Source organism: Neoarius graeffei, chromosome 12 (genome assembly GCF_027579695.1).
Source record: "Neoarius graeffei isolate fNeoGra1 chromosome 12, fNeoGra1.pri, whole genome shotgun sequence".
NCBI lineage: Eukaryota > Metazoa > Chordata > Actinopteri > Siluriformes > Ariidae > Neoarius > Neoarius graeffei.
In genome coordinates, this window is record NC_083580.1 from 19,809,185 (window position 1) to 19,831,894 (window position 22,710).

General features: G+C 41.2%; 1 protein-coding gene across 4 annotated transcripts in view; it reads right to left on the bottom strand.

Annotated features, from left to right (window-relative positions):
• Positions 1-2,765: 2,765 nt before the first annotated feature.
• setx (senataxin) overlaps positions 2,766-22,710 on the bottom strand; it is a 114,932-nt gene continuing 94,987 nt past the window's right edge. For all 4 annotated transcript variants that reach the window (XM_060935626.1, XM_060935627.1, XM_060935628.1 and 1 more), the window contains 9 exons: positions 20,318-20,389; positions 16,486-16,635; positions 16,266-16,373; positions 12,721-12,896; positions 12,212-12,304; positions 8,920-9,111; positions 6,346-6,441; positions 6,099-6,186; positions 2,766-4,155 (listed from right to left, as the gene is read on the bottom strand). In XM_060935626.1, coding sequence (XP_060791609.1) covers positions 3,751-4,155; positions 6,099-6,186; positions 6,346-6,441; positions 8,920-9,111; positions 12,212-12,304; positions 12,721-12,896; positions 16,266-16,373; positions 16,486-16,635; positions 20,318-20,389 — 1,380 coding nt within the window. In that variant the 3' untranslated portion in view covers positions 2,766-3,750. The remainder of the gene's footprint in view (positions 4,156-6,098; positions 6,187-6,345; positions 6,442-8,919; positions 9,112-12,211; positions 12,305-12,720; positions 12,897-16,265; positions 16,374-16,485; positions 16,636-20,317; positions 20,390-22,710) is intronic.

Genomic DNA, 22,710 nt, shown 5'->3' on the forward strand with positions numbered 1-22,710 from the left:
AATAGCCTTTTGGCTTGTCCATATGATCTTTAGCAAACTGCAGACGAGTAGCAATGTTCTTTTTGGAGAGCAGTGGCTTTCTCCTTGCAACCCTGCCCTGCACACCATTGCTGTTCAGTGTTCTCCTGATGGTGGACTTATGAACATTAGCCAAGTGAGAGAGGCCTTCAGTTGCTTAGAAGTTACCCTGGGGTCATTTGTGACCTCGCCGACTATTACACACCTTGCTCTTGGAGTGATCTTTGTTGGTCGACCACTCCTGGGGAGGGTAACAATGGTCTTGAATTTCCTCCATTTGTACACAATCTGTCTGACTGTGGATTGGTGGAGTCCAAACTCTTTAGAGATGGTTTTGTAACCTTTTCCAGCCTGATGGGCATCAACAACGCTTTTTCTGAGATCCTCAGAAATCTCCTTTGTTCGTGCCATGATACACTTCTACAAACATGTGTTGTGAAGATCAGACTTTGATAGATCCCTGTTCTTTAAATAAAACGAGGTGCCCACTCACACCTGATTGTCATCCCATTGATTGAAAACACCTGACTCTAATTTCACCTTCAAATTAATTGCGAATCCTAGAGATTCACATACTTTTGCCACTCACAGATATGTAATATTGGATCATTTTCCTCAATAAATAAATGACCGAGTATAACACTTTTGTCTCATTTGTTTAACTGGGTTCTCTTTATCTACTTTTAGGACTTGTGTGAAAATCTGATGACGTTTTAGGTCATATTTATGCAGAAATATAGAAGATTCTAAAGGGTTCACAAACTTTCAAGCACCACTGTACATGTATTACATCACTCTACCCAATGGAGAATGAGCATTGAATATGGTTTACAATATTGCATGGTTGTCAAGACATGACATCATATGTTGGAGACATAAAACTTCCACGCTAGCGAGCGACTGTGACAATTTGTAAACAAAACATGGCCGCCAGGTTTGTGTTGTTAAATACAGAAGCTTTTGAGAGAATTTTGAAAGAGAAAGACGCGTTGAACACACGAAAGGAACGTGTATGTATAAGGAGATCATCGATCACAGCGTAGCTCACTCCAGCCCCGTCTCGTCCAGAAGGAATGATCTGAAGTGGGCCCCCTTACACAAGAAATGTTGCAAGCTACACACACACACAGGAATACCTACCTATTTGTCAGAAAGAATCCAAAACGGTGAGGAATTGGCCGAGAAGTGATTTTTGTTGAACTGCTCATCAAGACTTAATTAACCCATAACTTCATTAATAATTGTAATTAAGCAAATCTGGGTGGAAGTTATATGCACTCTAGGTACCTTTACCTTCATGCCAGAAAGAATCAAAATCTCTGAAGAACTGAGGGAGAAGTAGTGATGTGTGTGGAAACTGCTTGTTAGGGCTTAATTACTCCATATTTTCATTATTAGTTGCAATTATGCAAATTTGGGTAGAAGCCATATGCACCACAGGCAGACCTACTTTCTGGGGGGGGGGGGGGGGGGGAATCAACGAAGAACAGAGAGAAGCAGCAATTTTCATGAAACATGGACGTCACATGATGAGCATAAGCTCATTACCTGTCAGTCAGATGAGCTAATAATATTGACTGGCTTTTTTTTTTGTGGTATATCGGATACATTCCATTCAGCCAGCATGATATTGAACAAGTATTCGAATATATCTGATATGCCATTCAACACCAGCCAATATTATTTAATCATTTAAAAAAATTAAGCACTCTCCATCGATCGATAAACCATAATCAGCGCTGTAGTTCTAGCGGTAATGAAGCCAGCTAGCAAACTTTTCAAAAACCAAACAAAAAAGTAAGGGGGCGGGGGAGACCCATGCAATTAAACTTTAACCATAAACAACTTAATTGTGAACTCAAAGGAAACTAACATTTTAGTTTCCGTTGAAACTAAACTGGGGCGCAGGGGTCCATTGTACAATATCAGAAAATGCCCAACAGTGAGTTTCCTAATTGTCTTAATCAGAATCAGAAACACTTTTATTGTTAGGTGTGGGAACACACACGAGGAATTTGACTCCGGTACCACTTAGAAGTCCCGAGGCAGCCGTCCGCGGCGCCATCTTGGATGGACAATACTGACAGTATATGATCCATATACACTACCATTCAAAAGTTTGGGGTCACCCAGACAATTTTGTGTTTTCCATGAAAAGTCACACTTTTATTTACCACCATAAGTTGTAAAACGAATAGAAAATATAGTCCAGACATTTTTCTGGCCATTTTGAGCATTTAATCGACCCCACAAATGTGATGCTCCAGAAACTCAATCTGCTCAAAGGAAGGTCAGTTTTATAGCTTCTCTAAAGAGCTAAACTGTTTCCAGCTGTGCTAACATGATTGTACAAGGGTTTTCTAATCATCCATTAGCCTTCTGAGGCAATGAGCAAACACATTGTACCATTAGAACACTGGAGTGAGAGTTGCTGGAAATGGGCCTCTATACACCTATGGAGATATTGCACCAAAAACCAGACATTTGCAGCTAGAATAGTCATTTACTACATTAGCAATGTATAGAGTGGATTTCTGATTAGTTTAAAGTGATCATCATTGAAAAGAACAGTGCTTTTCTTTCAAAAATAAGGACATTTCAAAGTGACCCCAAACTTTTGAACGGTAGTGTATTTAACACTTGTAGATGTTTATTGCTACAACAATTTACTTCAGTCAGCCTGGGACCACCCCATACAATTAATATGGAGTACAAGCACCCTCTTGTGGTTTATTACAGTATTACACATTAATACCTGCACTTTTCAGGCCACTTTCTTAGAGTTGATTTATTAATGTTTAATTACAGTAATACAAATTTAGCATCCATATCTACTGAGGGGGAATAGATATGTAGAGCAATGCTGGCTGCTTTCAGTTACTTGGCCATGCAATTCCGTGTGCTAGTCCGCAGTTTGGGATTGAGCAAACATTCCAGATATTTGCTCCAGAAGGAAAAGAAAAAGGAAACAAGCTTCCATACAAAACTTGTATTACAAAATGTACAATTCTTAAAACATTTACAAAATAAAAAATAATTGCAGTGTCAGAACTCCAAAACATAATATTCCTGATTTACAATTTCAGAGCCATTTTTAGACACAGCTGAGTCCTTTATTCTCTCAATTTTAAAAATAAAAGATCTCCCAAATCTTCTCCTAGAGCACAGCTTCATCGCAGTTAGCATTACATTGCTCTGAAAACATTAAAAATGAAATAAAAGAAACAGACTGCTCCCGTGTGTCGGCTTTGTAACCAAAAACTATCAGCAGTAAAATGTATTTAAGCTTTTACAACTTTTTTTTTTTTTTATGCAGATAGAATCGACATTGAGCTATACAAGTCAGGAAAAAGGTTAATTAGAAGTGCATGTCTGTTTTGTTTGAGACTTACTGCCCATTTTAGTTGTGTGTTTTGTTTTTTTTTTAGCATAAATGCAAAAATTTTGCATTGAAAGAAAAAGACTGTTCAGTTTTATCACTTATGTACATGAAGACAAATCGCTAAAATAAAGCCGATTACCATATATTGGGGTACAATGTTAATTTGGTATTTAATCGAAGTCTGTCACAAAGTGCCATTATTTTACATGACCACTTCAGCTAGCGATCTTCTAGGATTGCCAGGTTGAACAAGTTTTATGGTAGAAACACGTTTAGTCAGAGCTACCGTGACATGTCGACAGTCATTTAAGCAAAAGAGGTGCAAAGTCCTGCAAAAATAAATGCAAATATTATTTTCTGTGTGAATTTGATGAGGAAGAAGTAGTGTGACGTTCGTAATGTCCTGAAAGGGAACGAAAGGAACGTGTGGCGCTTTGGTGAAGCCGAGGATCTGAAGCACGGCGACTGGGTGGCATTGAGCGAGTGAAGTTTTGGTTCCCGCTGTCCTGCTCTCTGCTTGCATGATAAGCCTCTGGCGGACGTCGGTCTGAAGGTCTGGGATGCATTCTATGGTCTCGGTGTCGATCAGAATGGCCAAGAATGGGGATGCGGTTGGAGGATTCCAGGTGACCATGAGGATATCGAATCGGTTTCAGGACCTTCTTGGTGACCTCGTGAAATTTGGACTCGGATGCCGTTAGAATGAAGCCACGTTCCTCTGCGTCCTTTATTAGTGCACCCCAATCGCTTTGCTCCTATGGGGAAATTGGGGAAAAAAAAAAAATTGTGTGTTGCATAGGCTGCACTGTTAAACATACACAATGCCATTATCATAACCTTCCAGTGCTCTTTTTTATATATATTTTTTACTGATTTAATTGGTCACATTTTTGTTTATAAATTGCACAGAGACGTGTCCACAGGAGAGTCCGACCGATACAGGATTAAGACCGATCAATTTCGATATTTGAGGATTTAAAATTTTAACCATTTCAGCTGATATAAATTTTTTCAGAAATGCAGATTTCACTAACATTTATGTGTAGTTATTTAAGAGTCTGCACCAAGCTAACATGACTTCATGCAGTTTAAAACAATACAAGTTTACTATCAAATCCAGTATAAACTACAGAGTAGACGGGGGCCTTTCTGTGTGGAGTTTGCATGTTCTCGTGTCCGTGTGGGTTTCCTCCCCACAGTGCAAAGACATGCGGTTAGGTTAACATGGGGCAGCCATGGGCTGAGGTAGTCTGGCTAACGCAACTTCAAAGCTCTGCGAGCATTTGGCCTGGCAAAGATTGGTCTGGCCCAACCGTTTCCCAAAGCGCGTGGTTGACCCGCCTCCCTGAAATGCCTCAGTTTGCTACTGGTCGAAGCCAGAAAAGGCTGTGACGAAGCTTAAATCAATCACATCACTCTTTCCTCTGACGTATGTAACGCGACGGAAACTGCTTGAGTAACAGGAAGAAGATAAATACCTCCAGGGCTGCTCTTTGCTCCGTTTTCAATGAGAACTTCCCGTTGAATGCTTTCAATACAGCATCTACCGCTGTGTCAAAGGCTTGCCGCTGCTCCATGTTCGTAATGTTTCTAGTGAATGAAGCGCTTCCGGCATAGATTCTGTAAACAATCTATGGCTTCCGGTCGCAGTTCTACTACGTCACTGCCTTGAACACGCTTCTACCCAGGGCCGTTGGAGATGCTCAAAGTTGATTGGCTCCCGATTTTTCGGGAGCTTGGAAGAGCAGGAGATAGCTTGCCTTGCCAGACTAAGTTCGCAACAGACCCCCGTGTTGCGTCACACTTAGGATGGGCGGGCCCAGGCTAGGGCTGAGGTGCCCTTGGGCAAGGCACCTAACCCCCAACTGCTCCCTGGGCACTGTAGCATAGCTGCCCACTGCTTCAGATGGGTTAAATTTCACTGCGTGCTTAAGTCTGTGCTTGAGTGTATATGTGTGACAAATAGAGGCTTCTCTGGTCACCAGAGTCTCGAGCACTTGATTGTGGTGCCATGTGTACAATTGTAGGAGCTGTCTACAGGAAGACAGTACATGGCAAATGGTTCCATGCTTGATACTACAACACAGACACAGGTGGGAGTCCAAGTATTTCCACAACTTCAGGTTGACAGGTGTTGGGAGAAGATTCTACACCGAGCGCCGGCTTATTGGCCACAGATCCAACCATGTGACTCTCCTTCCCTCAGCTGCTTCCCATGTAGAAATGGGTATATGATATATGCTATGACCGCAAGTTGGCCTAGTGGTTAGTATGTCCGCCTCTCGATCGGGAGAGATCATACCAAAGACCATCATAAAAATGGTACCTACTGCCATCTGGCAAGGCACACTGCAATACAGATGCGAGTGTGGAGTCAAACTCTCACGGTTACCAGAGGACTAGCCCCCCCACCGTAACCCTAGCTATGTAATCGGCGAGAGGCCGAGGGCTACAGAAACAGATCAGTGCCGCCCTATGGCGTGGGAAGGACTTTAGAATGATAGGATATACATGTCAGGTGACCTAAATTAAACATTTTATCGTGATTAATTTCAGCTATAATTGCCCAGCATGACATAAAACAACAAATCAAAAAACACAATAAAGTCACATGATTCTCTGCACCAGTTCTGAGGTGCATGTGATCATTTGTGTCAACTGCCTCATGCATTATTTGTAGTTTTCCTTCCCTCTTTACCTTGAGTGTGCAGAGATGTCCCAGGATAAACAAACTGGATTTGGCTCTTGTTATGGTAACATTCATCCTCTGGCGATTACCAACAAATCTAGGACAAGAGGAGGGGGGAATTGGGGGGGGGGGGGGGGGGGGGAAACCCACACATGCTGTTTAAAAAAAAAAAAACACACCACAGTGCATCTACTATTGTGCATCTACTAACACACCCAAAAATAAATAAATAAATAAATAAAAATTCCTCTCTTACCCGATAGAACCATTTTCGTGACTGGCTCTTACACAAGACACAATGGTGCAGTCAATTTCACGGCCCTGGAACCCATCCACAGTGTCCACCTCCAGGCTGACCACACACAAATGGGTTTTATATGAGGTTACGTGCACTCATTTTGCAGTAGCTTGTTTGAGGCTGACCGTTAAGAACACAAGCAACTCTAGTCCACGTTCAGGCAATACTCAAACTTCCAAACCTCATACACTACAGTTCAAAAGTTTGGGGTCACCCAGACAATTTTGTGTTTTCCATGAAAAGTCACACTTTTATTTACCACCATAAGTTGTAAAATGAATAGAAAATATAGTCAAGACATTTTTCTGGCCATTTTGAGCTTTTAATCGACCCCACAAATGTGATGCTCCAGAAACAATCTGCTCAAAGGAAGGTCAGTTTTATAGCTTCTCTAAAGAGCTAAACTGTTTCCAGCTGTGCTAACATGATTGTACAAGGGTTTTCTAATCATCCATTAGCCTTCTGAGGCAATGAGCAAACACATTGTACCATTAGAACACTGGAGTGAGAGTTGCTGGAAATGGGCCTCTATACACCTACAGTGGGGCAAAAAAAGTATTTAGTCAGCCACCAATTGTGCAAGTTCTCCCACTTAAAAAGATGAGAGAGGCCTGTAATTTTCATCATAGGTACACTTCAACTATGAGAGACAGAATGGGGGGAAAGAATCCAGGAAATCACATTGTAGGATTTTTAATGAATTAATTGGTAAATTCCTCGGTAAAATAAGTATTTGGTCACCTACAAACAAGCAAGATTTCTGGCTCTCACAGACCTGTAACAACTTCTTTAAGAGGCTCCTCTGTCCTCCACTCGTTACCTGTATTAATGGCACCTGTTTGAACTCGTTATCAGTATAAAAGACACCTGTCCACAACCTCAAACAGTCACACTCCAAACTCCACAATGGCCAAGACCAAAGAGCTGTCAAAGGACACCAGAAACAAAATTGTAGACCTGCACCAGGCTGGGAAGACTGAATCTGCAATAGGTAAGCAGCTTGGTGTGAAGAAATCAACTGTGGGAGCAATTATTAGAAAATGGAAGACATACAAGACCACTGATAATCTCCCTCGATCTGGGGCTCCACGCAAGATCTCACCCCGTGGGGTCAAAATGATCACAAGAACAGTGAGCGAAAATCCCAGAACCACACGGGGGGACCTAGTGAATGACCTGCAGAGAGCTGGGACCAAAGTAACAAAGGCTACCATCAGTAACGCACTACACCGCCAGGGACTCAAATCCTGCAGTGCCAGATGTGTCCCCCTGCTTAAGCCAGTATGTCCAGGCCCGTCTGAAGTTTGCTAGAGAGCATTTGGATGATCCAGAAGAGGATTGGGAGAATGTCATATGGTCAGATGAAACCAAAATAGAACTTTTTGGTAAAAACTCAACTTGTCATGTTTGGAGGAGAAAGAATGCTGAGTTGCATCCAAAGAACACCATACCTACTGTGAAGCATGGGGGTGGAAACATCATGCTTTGGGGCTGTTTTTCTGCAAAGGGACCAGGATGACTGATCCAGGTAAAGGAAAGAATGAATGGGGCCATGTATCGTGAGATTTTGAGTGAAAACCTCCTTCCATCAGCAAGGGCATTGAAGATGAAACGTGGCTGGGTCTTTCAGCATGACAATGATCCCAAACACACCGCCCGGGCAACGAAGGAGTGGCTTCGTAAGAAGCATTTCAAGGTCCTGGAGTGGCCTAGCCAGTCTCCAGATCTCAACCCCATAGAAAATCTTTGGAGGGAGTTGAAAGTCCGTGTTGCTCAGCGACAGCCCCAAAACATCACTGCTCTAGAGGAGATCTGCATGGAGGAATGGGCCAAAATACCAGCAACAGTGTGTGAAAACCTTGTGAAGACTTACAGAAAACGTTTGACCTCCGTCATTGCCAACAAAGGGTATATAACAAAGTATTGAGATGAACTTTTGTTATTGACCAAATACTTATTTTCCACCATAATCTGCAAATAAATTCTTTAAAAATCAGACAATGTGATTTTCTGGATTTTTTTTTTCTCATTCTGTCTCTCATAGTTGAAGTGTACCTATGATGACAATTACAGGCCTCTCTCATCTTTTTAAGTGGGAGAACTTGCACAATTGGTGACTGACTAAATACTTTTTTGCCCCACTGTATGTAGATATTGCACCAAAAACCAGACATTTGCAGCTAGAATAGTCATTTACCACATTAGCAATGTATAGAGTGTATTTCTGATTAGTTTAAAGTGATCTTCATTGAAAAGAACAGTGCTTTTCTTTCAAAAATCAGGAAATTTCAAAGTGACCCCAAACTTTTGAACTGTAGTGTATACTGGTTCTTATTTCAGTTACGCAACACCAGTGTGTGTTTACTGCACAACAAAAGTAATGCCATAATGACTGCCATTTTCATGGTGGTGCATACTGTCTGACATTAAAATGAGGAAAGCATTTTGACCAACGTTTCTGTCGACTTATCGACTAAGCAAGAAGGGAAGGCATGTTCCTTCCTCTCTCTCCTGAGGAGCCTTTTGCCTTACTGTATGCATTTTTTCAATGATTCATTGTCTAGTTCCTTCTCAAGGGTCTGCTGGATGGTTTTTTTCTGGGCGTTATATGGAGTGATGATCCCAACACGTATTTGCTGTTTTTCCTTGCGCGTGGCCTGCTTTTCCCAAAGCAGCTTAACAAGCAGCACTGCCAGCTTGACCTCCTTCAGGTTACTAAATGAACTGATGGAAAAAGAGACACAGTAAGAACAGAGAGAGTCACTTGTCATGAAATACTGCCATGCGGAGCCTGTTATTAAATTTCATTTTACATTAGATACTTTATATAAAACAGCGTAGTGCTCGCAACATCAGCAGCAGACATGGCAAACAAGCCATTTATCATTAATATTTTATTTTTATTCAAAATATGAAAAGCTCAGATGAAGATGGAACGGTCACAATATTAAACAGTAATTTCTTGCTTATAGAACTGTTGCATAAAAGCAATAAGTCACGCTCAAATCATGCAGTTATACAGGTAGTCGTCGACTTACGACCTATGCGACTTACGACCGATCGACTTTACGACCGTCTGGTTATGACTGGCAAGTGTTTCCCAGCTGAGCGTACGACAGTTTCCGCCCCAGCTCCCGGCAGCGCCCAGCATCCAGCCAGTGTTGCCAGATACTGCTGACGGTTTCCAGCCCAAAATATGTTCAAAACCCGCCAAAATGCACTTAAAACCGCCCAATCTGGCAACACTGCATCCAGCCTCTTGTATTATGTGTGCAGTGTTTTGCTGGACAAACAATGAGCGAGCTACAGCGCGCGTACGGCTTAACCAGATCTTGTGCTATAACGTGCGCAGCTGGTAATCAAAGTAACTTTCACTTTTCTGTTCTGTTACACTGTTCTGTGTCCAATGTCCAAAATGAAAAGTTAGTTTTCAACTGTTCAGCTAAAAAAAAATGTAATTAAAACGATTGTGTTGTTGAAATGATGTGTTTGCAATTTATTTATAATCAAAAACTGATACACGTGGATGAAAGAGTGATAGTGTAATTAAAAAAAGTACTATACTAGTCCTACTGAGTGATGAGAAGTCCTAGTGAATGCGTGATAAGTAGACAATAATAAATAATTAGGTGTATTTTTCAGCACGTGCACTATGACTCAAAATAATAGTACCGGCAAGAAATTAAAGTTACTTTCACCCCTGAGTATGCAGTGTTTGACTTAAACCAAATAATGAGCCAAGGTAATGAAATAAGAAAATGTTGATAAAATAAGACTTTAAGATGATTACAGTATCATTACACATCACAATATACTTGCGTTCATTTAACACAGGCCGACTTACGACCAGATCGGCTTACAACCAGTCAGTCGTAACCAAACGCAGTCGTAAGTCGACGACTACCTGTACTGAATAAGTGCACTCTTGCTTGTCTACTCTATATTGAACCTCATGAGGATAGTTACTAAAAGGCAAAAGATTATATGTATTATAACTATAATTTCCACATTCATTGGATATGAGCAACTGCATGCTCCGATTGGCTACTCTACTACTAAGCTATCAGCTCATATACCATGAATAGAGAAAAACAACGCGGCAGGGCGTTTTGCTGAACCAACTGAGGACGAAATAAAAACTCTACTCGAAAACAACCCCCCCAAAAAAAATACAAAAAAAGACAAAATATGGATAACTCTATATTGAACCTCATGAGGATAAAATAGTTACTAAAAGGCAAAAGATTATAATTATAATACAGCGTTTGTCAAAATTATGTTAACACTTAAATGGTAGAAACCAATCAGATCTGTAGTGGAAGTTTATCAAATGGCATACCGCTGCACCATCTGTAAGTACACATCTTATGTCACTGTTGGGGTGTCAGAAAAGTAGGGCCCAATTACGCCAGCAGCGGTCACGGTGCACCACATATTCAGGAGAAAAGTAATCCATTCGTGTTCACATAATTTTGACTAACCCATAATATATATACAGTAATTTCCACATTCACTGTATATGAGCAATCTCATGCTCCGATTGGCTACTCTACTACTAGGCTATCAGCTCATATACTGTGAATAGAGAAAAACAAAAAAGCGGCGGAGCGTTTTGCTGAACCAACCGAGGACGAAATAAAAACTCTACCCGAAAACAAAATCTTCCCAAAATACGGAATAAAAAGTAGTTGATGGCAAGAACGTTTTTTGTTGATGTTCAAGAATTATTATAGCATTTCACAAACTGCTCCGGTCATTTCACCAGTTTGTTTACATCAAGTGGAAATGATTGTTGAACGTTTTGTAGAAAAGTTATCAAATTTGCAAAATTTTTTTTTTTTTAAAAACGCGCCGTTTCTCAAAATCCAGTGACTGTGGATAGAATAAAACGATGGTTATATGTGTAACCGCGGTTCTATGAATTTCGGATGACTGCCAGAGGCGGCGCTTTAAGCACCTGGATGTCCATTACGTGCCCATGCAGGTACAGCGTTTCTATCAACAAAGTCACCTGTGACCTGGGTGACTTATGCCCCCTGCCCTGGCACTAAAGGCACGTTCACCTAGGAAGTGACCTCTTGCACTGGCAAGTATGTTTCAGGAGTGTTCAGGCATCGCTGGTAGCCTTGTAACTCGAGAGGAGTTGGCGCTGCGAACTGATGCCCTCCAACGACTGCAATTAGCCTTTTATTTACAGTTAAGTGTGTTCCATAGGCTTTCGAGCAAGCCATGGATGGGGTCATATGACAACAGGGAAGTAAATCTTTTTCCATTTTAGCCATATACAAGTGGACTCGCTCTGACTCGGCTGTCTAAGAGGAATAACCAAGTGCGTGATCGGGTGGTGTCTCTTGCCTTAATGCTGATCTCGAATGCAATTAATTTGCGTATCGGGCTGGGATCTTCCTTCATTAGGTCTCAGTTACAAAATGCAAACTGTGTAAGCATGAAAGGCCTTTGAGAGTGGGATGGTAACTATCCACTTTTATGTTAAACTGTTATTGAAGACTGGCTACTCGCCAGCCAGTAGAAATGAAATAGAACAATTATTCCACTCAATATGGCTTACAGCTAACTTAGTGCTACACACCTCGTTGGATATCAGCTCATATACGACTTTCGTAGAATAACTGTTTTATATACATTTTTTTTAAAGCGCAATTTACACCAGACTGAAGTCTGTGATACAATGCCACACCCAATACATTTCCAATGTACCCGCCTCTCACCCAAAATCAGCTGGGACTGGCACCAGCTCGCCAGAACCCTTAACAGATAATGCATGGATGAACAGATGGAGTACTGTCCATCTTCCCCAACTTACTCTCCCTCTCGGTTCTCTTTTCCATCAGTTACATCAAACACTCTGTAGGGTTCAAACGGCCAGGAGGACGAACACAGCCTCTGCGCAGTCTCACTATGAGAAAGGAAGAAAAACAAAAAGCAAACAAACAAAACATTGACATCTAAAAATAAATATCCAAAATTCCTGGTGGGAAATTTATGGACCCACTTTTGGGGGAGGGGAATAGATGATAAAATCAGCAGGACTTCAAACACACTATACTCTATAACCGTTATTTATATACATTACATTGTATTTATAAAAACTAAATAAATACCGAAACTACATAATTAGAACAGAATTAGAATTTCAACTTTGTTTACAAACTTTAACGCAGATAAACATTAGGGTAGTGCAACACAACTAAATGCAACCAATCATCTTTATACTCTACAGATACAACTGGGGAAGAGTACATTCGGCAACCACGAAGGAAGTAAATCTGATCGTTTGTCTAACAGATGTGCGTGGGAGAGGAGAGCTCGTACCTGTCGTTTTTTAAGTTCCTGCCGTAGATGTACTTGGATGGGAACTCGCAAATATATGGGTGCATGCGGTACTGGAAACTGAGGAAGATGCTGGGAGACGGACGTGTGAAAGATGTGCAAAGGCGCTTGCAAACCCGAGCCATCAGTGACTGGTCATAGCCCAGCTCTTTAGCTTTCTGACATCACAACAAACAAGGATTATTTCAAAGTTGAGAAAAATAATCCCTCAGAGTTGCTTGGTGCTTTTGACATAATGACAAGTTTGGACCACAAGAAGTAATTCGGAAAATTTTTTTGCAAATATACATTCATATTTAAAAAAAAAAAAAAACACACACCCAAGCAAAGTGTCTACATTTTGCAAGTATAATGATAGTCACACACACACACACACACACACACACGTTCTAGACCTTAGCAACAAGTCATTTCCAAAAGATATAATTTACTTTATATTAAAAAAAAAAAACACCCACACCACACCCAATTAGTCTTTACAGTGGATAAATTAAGTATAAGCACCCCTATAAAAATTGCAGACTGTGATACTAAAAGTGAAACCAAGATAAATCAGTTTTTCCCCCCAACTTTAATTTGATATGACAACCAATTATATTCAAGTGAAAAACAAATAGATGTTTTTTGTTTGGCTTTTTTTTTTTTGGGGGGGATCCCAAACACACAGGTTACTGCAAGGTGTGTAAGAGTCTACTAACTTGGCACATCTTGATTTGGAAATTTTATCCCACTCTTCCTTGCAAAAAGCTAGAACTGAGTAAACTCGCTACAGAATACCCCTTGCTTATGAGCCGGTCATCATATATTGCCATATGTAAGGAAATAAGTTGAATCATCTCCCCTTTGAAACATCAGACCGGGATTAGTTTCCTTCATGCACATCTTCAGGTGGTTTACTGCAAACATGTAACGTTTCATCAAAATCCATCAAACCGTTTAGCAGGAGTTGTGCCGACAAGACACATGGACAGGGTGATTCCTATATACTGTACCCTGCCCAAACTTTTTTTTTTTTGGTGGGGGTAAAAATTGCAGGGGAATCTCCTGCACATCACCCTCTTCAAATCATTCCACAGGTTTTTAAATGAGATTTAGAATTGGCCAGTCAGAGCAAAAATCAAAAACACTGATCATCTCAAGCCAGTCCTTTGTGGATTTGTGCTTTGCGTTGTCGTTATGCTGGAAAGTGAAATTTTTTCTTCATCTTCAGCTGTCCAAGAAGGTCTGGGTTCGAGCCCCGTGGCCGGCGAGGGCCTTTCTGTGTGGAGTTTGCATGTTCTCCCCGTGTCCGTGTGGGTTTCCTCCAGGTGCTCCGGTTTCCCCCACAGTCCAAAGACATGCAGGTTAGGTTAACTGGTGACTCTAAATTGACCGTAGATGTGAATGTGAGTGTGAATGGTTGTCTGTGTCTATGTTGCCCCTTTTCCACCAAAGCAGTTCCAGGGCTGGTTCGGGGCCAGTGCTTAGTTTGGAACCGGGTTTTCTGTTTCCACTGACAAAGAACTGGCTCTGGGGCCAGAAAAACCGGTTCCAGGCTAGCACCAACTCTCTGCTGGGCCAGAGGAAAGAACCGCTTACGTCAGCGGGGGGGCGGAGTTGTTAAGACCAACAACAATAAGACCGCGAAAGATCGCCATTTTTAAGCGACGAGAAGCAGCAGCTGTACAAACGAGAAGTCATCCATTATTATTATTGTTGTTGCTGCTGCTTTTTCCGTGTTGTTTTTGCTTCGATATTCGCGACAAGGTTTATGTAAACGTAGCGCCGTAACTGACGTATACAGCGACGTAATGACGTGGCTCCGCTTAGCGCCGCGAGCTATGGAAAAGCAAACTGGTTCTCAGCTGGCTCGCAAGTTGAACGAGTTGTGAACCAGCACCAGCCCCAAACCAGCCCTGGAACTGATTTGGTGGAAAAGGGGTATGTGTCAGCCCTGTGATGACCTGGCGACTTGTCCAGGGTGTACCCCGCCTTTCGCCCGTAGTCAGCTGGGATAGGCTCCAGCTTGCCTGCGACCCTGTAGAACAGGATAAAGCGGCTAGAGATAATGAGATGAGACGAGATCTTCAGCTGTCTAATGGAGGCATACAGGATTTGCGCTAAAACAGATTGCCATTAGGAATCATCCATGATGCCCTCCATCTAGACTATAGCCCTCGTCCCAGCTGAAAAGAAACCGCTCTATAACAACGCTGCCACCACCATGTCTCGCCATAGGTATAGTGTTCCACGGGCGATGAGCCGTCTTGTTTTTATGCCAGACGTCTTTCACAATTATGCCTAATGTTTCTACCCAGACCACAACACATTTTGCCGTATGGTTTGGATGGATTTTTGGTGAGAAAGGGCTTCTAATCTAGACACCTTACCCCATAGTCCAGACATGTGAAGAATAAAGATTGTTGCCACGTGCTGGGAGTGAGCAGTAACTGCTAGATTCCGGCAGCTCCTTTAAACGTTGCCATAGGTCTCTTTGCTAGCCTCCTTGATAAGTTCTCTTATTGTCCTTTCATCATTTTATAGGGATGACTCACTATTGGTAATGTCATTGTGATGCCCCATTTTTTTTTTCCCCAAGTTGCTGGCTGGCCTTTACGGTGTGCCATGGTACAGCTAACGTTTTGGAAATTATGTATCCTTCTCCTGTTCAGTCCATTTCGACAGTGAGATCCCATGCATGCTTCAAGCTCATTGTCGACCATGGATTCAGCTGTTGGATGAAGCCAGGAAGAAGTCATGAAAATCCTCCAGAAACAGCTGAGTTTTTCAGTTCAATCTGAAAAACGGTCTACAGTTTCCAGGTTGAATATATGCGTTTCCTAGAAATGGTACGAGACGGGCTTTGAGGCACGTTTTCTCGTTTGGTGGGCGTGTTCCAAATCAGCACTATCGCGTACATCAACCTCGCCATATTAAAAAGGCAGTGTGCAGAAAGAATCCAACTAACCTCATACTCGTTTACTTGATTTGGATATTCTCTGCTTTTCTGGACGATACAGGCAGGTGACCAACATGGAGCATATTTCAAAGCATTAAATAAAAAAAAAGTATTTAAACCTCTTTAACGAGTCTCTGAAAATTCTTCAGAAAGACGACCAACAATAGCTTTCTCAGCTGCCATAGTTGCAGTGCTTGCGCAACACAATAAGGTGTTCAATATACCACCATTTCTTTTTAAACAAACGGTTTGCTACATTTTGTTGGGGCTGAACATAGCCCAGACCTTTATTTGGGGTTAATAAGAATCACTCCATTAATGACTGGTGTATGATAATTACTTTTGAACATAGGTTTGCATGTGACTGGTTAATTCTGAGCACCCAACATGCCTCATTATTAAAGAGTTTGCACACTTGTGCAACCAGATTTGTTTTTTCCAGTTTAATTTTGTTGGTTGCTAGATCACAGTAAAGGTCTGGGATCCGATATGACTTCAGGAATTTTGTTGAGTGGTGGAATAAAACATTTACAGGTGGTGAACTTTGATTTTTGAACCCTTTTTGGCAGTTTATCGTAATCTACAATACCTGGGATATGACCGTGGGTGGGAGTTGCTCAGGGTCACCCACCAGGATGAGGGTTTGGCATCGATAAAGCAAAGGGATCAACGTTTCTGTTTCTTTAGCTTGTCCCGCCTACAAGGACACACACACACACACCCTTAAAACATGCATATTGTAACATTTATGAAATGCATAAAACCTTCATATGATATTTAAAACGATCTCAAAAATCAAGCAAACGGACCTCATCGATAATAACACAATCAAATGGTTCATGTCCAAGATGACGAAAGGCAAATTTAAGGAGGGTACCACCACTTGTGCTGAGCGTGCAGCAGATCACATGAGCGTTAAGCAAGAGACGTGACTGGACATCATGCCTTTTATCATCAATCTAAAAAGAGAGTAAGAACAGAAAGGTAAAGAAATAAGAAGTGAGGACAAAATGCAAGAGGCACATTCTTCGAGAGTTAAATGGATAAAAGCCATTAAAAAAAAAAAGTAACCAAATTAGAATAAATGTAATTCATTTAAACAGAACATAAAACATGCTGAATGATACAAAACACAAATGGACATTTGAAATGTCTGTGCCATACTTCTATGATTGGCCACAAACTTCAAGCTTATCAGAACACACACACACTGCAACTGCACTATAACAAACTCTTACTACAAACTTTCACATAACGAACCAAGTTAGTGACAAGGAGTCAAAGTCTTCTTTATATATTAAAAAAAAAATAAAGAAAATCCTGAGCCATGTGTCCCTCGCTCAGAGACAAACAATAAGTCATCAAGTCTGCAGCCAAGATAACAATACATGTTAATACCATAAAACAAAGGCTTAACGAACCTTGCTTAGGTGTCGATCACTAAGAGTTATCGAAAAATGTGATCAAAGGATCAATAAAAGGACGAAATGACTGCAGACATCGGTGACTTGCAACGCATGAATGAACTGAAAACATAGTGGGCGGGACGATGGTGTAGTGGTTAGCACGGTCGCCTCACAACAAGAAGGTTCTGGGTTCGAGCCCAGTGGCCGACGGGGACCTTTCCGTGTGGAGTTTGCATGTTCTCCCCATGTCTGTCTGTCTGAGTGGGTTTCCTCTGGGTGCTCCAGTTTCCCCCCAAAGACATCCAGGTTAGGCTCTAAATTGACCGTTGGTGTGAATCATGGATGCAAACGGCGTACCTTTTGGCGGATGCTGCCTTTTTCACGGCTGTCTGGGGGACTTGTGTGAATCGTGCAGATCCGATGAGTTTTTTTTTTTGGGGGGGGGGGGGGGGGGCATTGGAGTGTCTGATTATAATTTCATCAAAGTAAATTCTGTATTAAAATGACTAAATAAGCAAATCAGAAAGCTGCGCACGTAAAGCCAATTGGCTGCGTGCCATTATCTGCTGCTGGCTGCACTTCACGCGCAAGGATTTCCATCAGTCCAACGTAAGTTACATAATTGGCTTTACGTGTGCAGCTTTCTGATTTATTGTTTTCTTCTCATACTTCTACTTCTTATGGTTCATGGACTGTAACGGCATTTGCTTATTTAGTAATTTTAATACAGAATTTACTCTGATGAAATTATAAGACACTCCAACGCCCCCCCCCCAAAAAAAAAAAAAAAAAAAAAATCGGATCTTCGGATCTGCACGATTCACACAAGTCCCCCAGACAGCCGTGAAAAAGGTGGCATTCGCCAAAAGGCGCGCCATTTGCATCCATGGTGAATGGTTGTTTGTCTTGAGGGGTCAGACTTGTCCAGGGTGTACCCCGACTCTCGCCCATAGTCACGTGGGATAGGCTCAGCTTGTCCACGATAAGCAGTTACAGATAATGGATGGATAGAAAACATAGCGAGTCAGTGCATGGACATTGACATCATGCTGGTAACCTCCATCATTTCCATAACAGACGAAGAAACCATCCTCTGTTCATGAGCCTTTATCTCAATCAATGAACTGTGATAGTGACTCAGGCATTTAAATCATTGAAGAAAAAGCAGCCCAGGATACAAGTTTCTTCGGCAAGCAAAATTAATGGGACAATAGTATTGTGCTGTAACTACTTGTATGCTGGGGCAATGAGCAACTGAGAGGCTGTCCACACGGCAACGGATTCAGGTGAATCTGATAAAATTTATCATCGTTTTGGCCTGGCGTCCACACGGCACCGGCGTTTTGAGTGCCCCAAAACGATATTTTTTGAGAACGGGTTCCAGAGTGGAAAAATCTGGCAATGGCGCCGTTGCGAAGTCGTCTGGATGAGTAGAACGGATTTGTTTACGATGACGTCACAACCACATGACTAGAACAAGCAGCTCTCTCGCTGTTTTGTATGAACCACTGCATTGGATTCACTTTTGTATACAGCTTTTCTTTTAAATAAACAAGTAACTGAACCATTTCTTGAATTTCGTTTTTTTTATTGGATAAGACTGCTTTTCAAAATGTTCACACACAATATAAAAAGTTATATAAATTATATAAAAATGCTTTTCAAAATGTTCACACACACAATAAGAAAATTAAGTTATATAAAACTATGCACACTAATAAAACTAATTTGTACACACAGAAGGCACGATTTCCTCGCGTAGTCGCAGCCATCTTCTTCTTGTTGTGTGCTTGTTCCTGTGAGTGCTTCACGCCGGGTAGAAGAAGGGGTTTATGCGCATGCGTCTACTTCTATTGTTCTGGTGTCTCCGATGGGACCGTCTTACAGCGCATGTAGAGGTGTGGCATGTGTATTGCATCGTTTTCAGCAAGCGGTGCGTTGCCATATGTACCTGATATTTTACTGATCCGTTGCCCATGTGGACGTGATATTTTTTTTTTAATAAAATCTCGTTGCCGTTGTCGTGTGGATGTAGCCTGAGAGACAGACGCAACATGGAAAGTTTTTTTTTTTTTTTTTTTTAAACTTTATCATTAGTTTCACTTTTCAGGTCTCACTCACATGCGCAATGCCCACAGCTGGTCAACATAGCTCTCGCTCTTTCATTACTAGCCATCTGAAATTTACATCAGTGTCGAATTACTGGCTGCATCATCACGTTCCCTGCTATTTCAATTTGAATCCTCGCTGTTCATAGCGGAAGCTCGACCACACACACACACACACACACACACACACACACTTTACTAACTGAAACTTTACAATATTCACATTATTTTTGTAACACTACTGACTCATTTCCTTTAGTTCATAAATATGCAAGTGAATTAAGTGTAAATACAAGAAGACAGCGTCATCTATACCAACTTTCAAGATATTATTTGTCACATTTTTCCAAGTTCTGCTGCAGGAAACCAACCCTACCTCTTTACACTGACCTCAGCAACCCACGGCAAAAGCCCACTGGCCCTTTGGTCCAGCTGAGCTAAAAATCAAAGTTTCTCACATTTCTTAGTATCAAACGGCACATATACATTCATCAAAATCAACACAGCTACCAACTTTCAAGACCGTACCACTCAGTTTTCAAGTTCTGCTCCGGAAACATAACCTGAGAGACGAAGTCTGAAATGGTTTCCATGGAAACATGAAAAATTTAAATTTCTAAGTATGAAAATGCACATCTACATCACCTTGTTAACATGTGTACCAAGTTTCAAATCCGTATCATGAATAGTTTTGGATACGTGCTCTGGAAACAAACGTTGCTTTTAGAAACCAAGTCAAAATCATCATCTTTTTTTTTTTTTTAAATGCAAAAATTTGAAAAACACTTTCCCAAAAAATCCAAAAAGGCACCAGTTCACATGTTGCTTGATAGGTATACAAAGTTTCATGAAGATATCTTCAGTAGTTTTAAAGATATGGCCCGGAAACAAAAACGCGACCGGACGGACGAATGGAACCCGTTTCTATATCCTCCACCAAACCATGATAAACTAAACACAGTTGGTCTTGTTTTACATAAAGAACAAAAGTTGTTTGGTATGAGAAGTGGATCCATTTAAGTACTACAAACTTTTTGGCATAAACTATTTGGACATCCCCCAATAAGTTCATTATAACAAGGTTGCAGTGTACTTTTTTTTTATATATATATAAAAAAGATGTATACCTCTTTAAAGTTTCTGCTGAGTTTTTCCCTTTCCTTTAAATAAGACAGCTTTTTGGTATTCAGCTCGTCAAACTGCAGAAAGGACAGAAGACCACAACATGAGAGGAAGGAGAAAAAAAAAAGTTGCAAATGAACAAAAATCTTTAGATTACAGTCCGTCATTTAATACAAGTCTATAGGAATTTGGTTTAGTCATAAAAAAAAAAAAAAAAAAAAAAAAGTTTACATATGAACCAGAGCAATCAAAATCAGTAAAAACAGTGCACTGGATAAATGCAATACTATGACACCAAGTGTTACTTCTTGGGTAGTGCAAGTTATTGTTGGGACAGTATGTTGAAACTGAAAACAATGATTTGTAAATAATCTTTAACCTGTATTGCACTCAAAACAATACAACACATTATTTGATGATTTACCTCAACAATTTTGTTCTGCTCCCTCCCCCCCAACCAAATAAATATGGAATCAATTTTGTGCCAAAATGTTCATACAATAAAATATTTTACCATCCCGACTTTTTTTTTTTTTTGGAAATGTAGTGCAAGAGTCAAAAATTTAAATGGGTGTTTATTTATGGAATCAATTTTGTGCCAAAATGTTCATACAATACTTTTGAAATATCAAACAAAAATGATAAATCAAGATACAAAAAAAGAAAAAAAAGTCAATTGTTTTAGACTGGCAAACTAATTATTCGTGTAATTGTGCAAAATATCAGTCCATTACTCTTCAGAAACCTTTTATTTTTGTTCCGCGTCTTTCTCAGTTTTGTTTGACGTAATTTATTTTGGTTGCGATTCCAGCTCTCATTTGCACTCCCTGACTTTTTGCTTGCAGTTTTGGCACAAACTTCACGTGTGGGTGGGCTGTCCAGGAACGCATTCCCATTGGCTAACTTGTGTTTGACTGACGGCTACGCTCAGCCATTCCCTACTCGGATTTTGGCGGACTGTTTGACGAGTGACCGATCCATTGACGGTACACAGGGATCAAGTGGACTTCAGTGGCGACTATGATATTGAATTTACACTTTGTTGAATTAATTCAATATCATAGTCGCCACTGAAGTCCACTCGATCCTTGTGTACCGTCAACGGATCGGTCACTCGTCAAACAGTCCGCCAGAATCCGAGTAGGGAATGGCTGAGTGTAGAAGAGTAATAGACTGATATTTTGCACGATTACACGAATAATTTGTTTGCCAGTCTAAAACAATTGACTTTTTTCTTTTTTTGTATTTTGATTTATCGTTTTTGTTTGATATTTCAAAAGTATTGTATGAACATTTTGGCACAAAATTGATTCCATAAATAAACACCCATTTAAATTTTTGACTCTTGCACTACATTTCCAAAAAAAAAAAAGTCGGGATGGTAAAATATTTACCACTTTTGCCCCTTTTCCACCAAAGCAGTTCCAGGGCTGGTTCGGGGCCAGTGCTTAGTTTGGAACCGGGTTTTCTGTTTCCACTGACAAAGAACTGGCTCTGGGGCCAGAAAAACCGGTTCCAGGCGAGCACCAGCTCTCTGCTGGGCCAGAGGAAAGAACCGCTTACGTCAGCGGGGGGAGGAGTTGTTAAGACCAACAACAATAAGACCGCGAAAGATCGCCATTTTTAAGCGACGAGAAGCAGCAGCTGTACAAACGCGAAGTCATCCATTATTATTGTTGTTGCCACTGCTGCTTCTTCCGTGTTGTTTTTGCTTTGATATTCGCGCCAAGGTTTATGTAAATGTAGCGCCGTAACTGACGCATACAGCGACGTAATGACGTGGCTCTGCTTAGCACCGCGAGCTATGGAAAAGCAAACTGGTTCTCAGCTGGCTCGCAAGTTGAATGAGTTGTGAACCAGCACCAGCCCCGAACCAGCCCTGGAACTGATTTGGTGGAAAGAGGGTATGTTGCCATTCCTTCTCACAACCCTTAAGATGTTTATGGAGTGAGGACACCAAGTAATGAAGCATTTCAGGTGTTTTGTCACATTCTATCTGCAAACTGGTCTGAAGCTGTGGTCCAAAATCTTAATGTACTTTTCTACATTAATGCTGCCATCACAGAAGAAGTGAAAGTCACCTTTGCCAAGGGCACTGATACAACCACATACCATGACGTACCCTGGCTTTTGCACTTGTTGCTGGTAACAGTCTGGATGGCATTTTTTGTCTGTGGTCCAGAGAACACTGACTACGTTTACATGCACATCCAAATCAAGCTGCTGTCGGTAATCGAGCTGAAGGTCCCAGCAGGGTGCCAGAGAAATCCAATCGTACATGCGCACAATGAAATCAGGCTATTGTGTGAGGTGCATTGTGCACCCGAGCCACAGGTGGTGCTACACGCCCCATCGTGTTGGTACACCTCCGGTTGTCGTCATGAAGAGCTATTCAAGA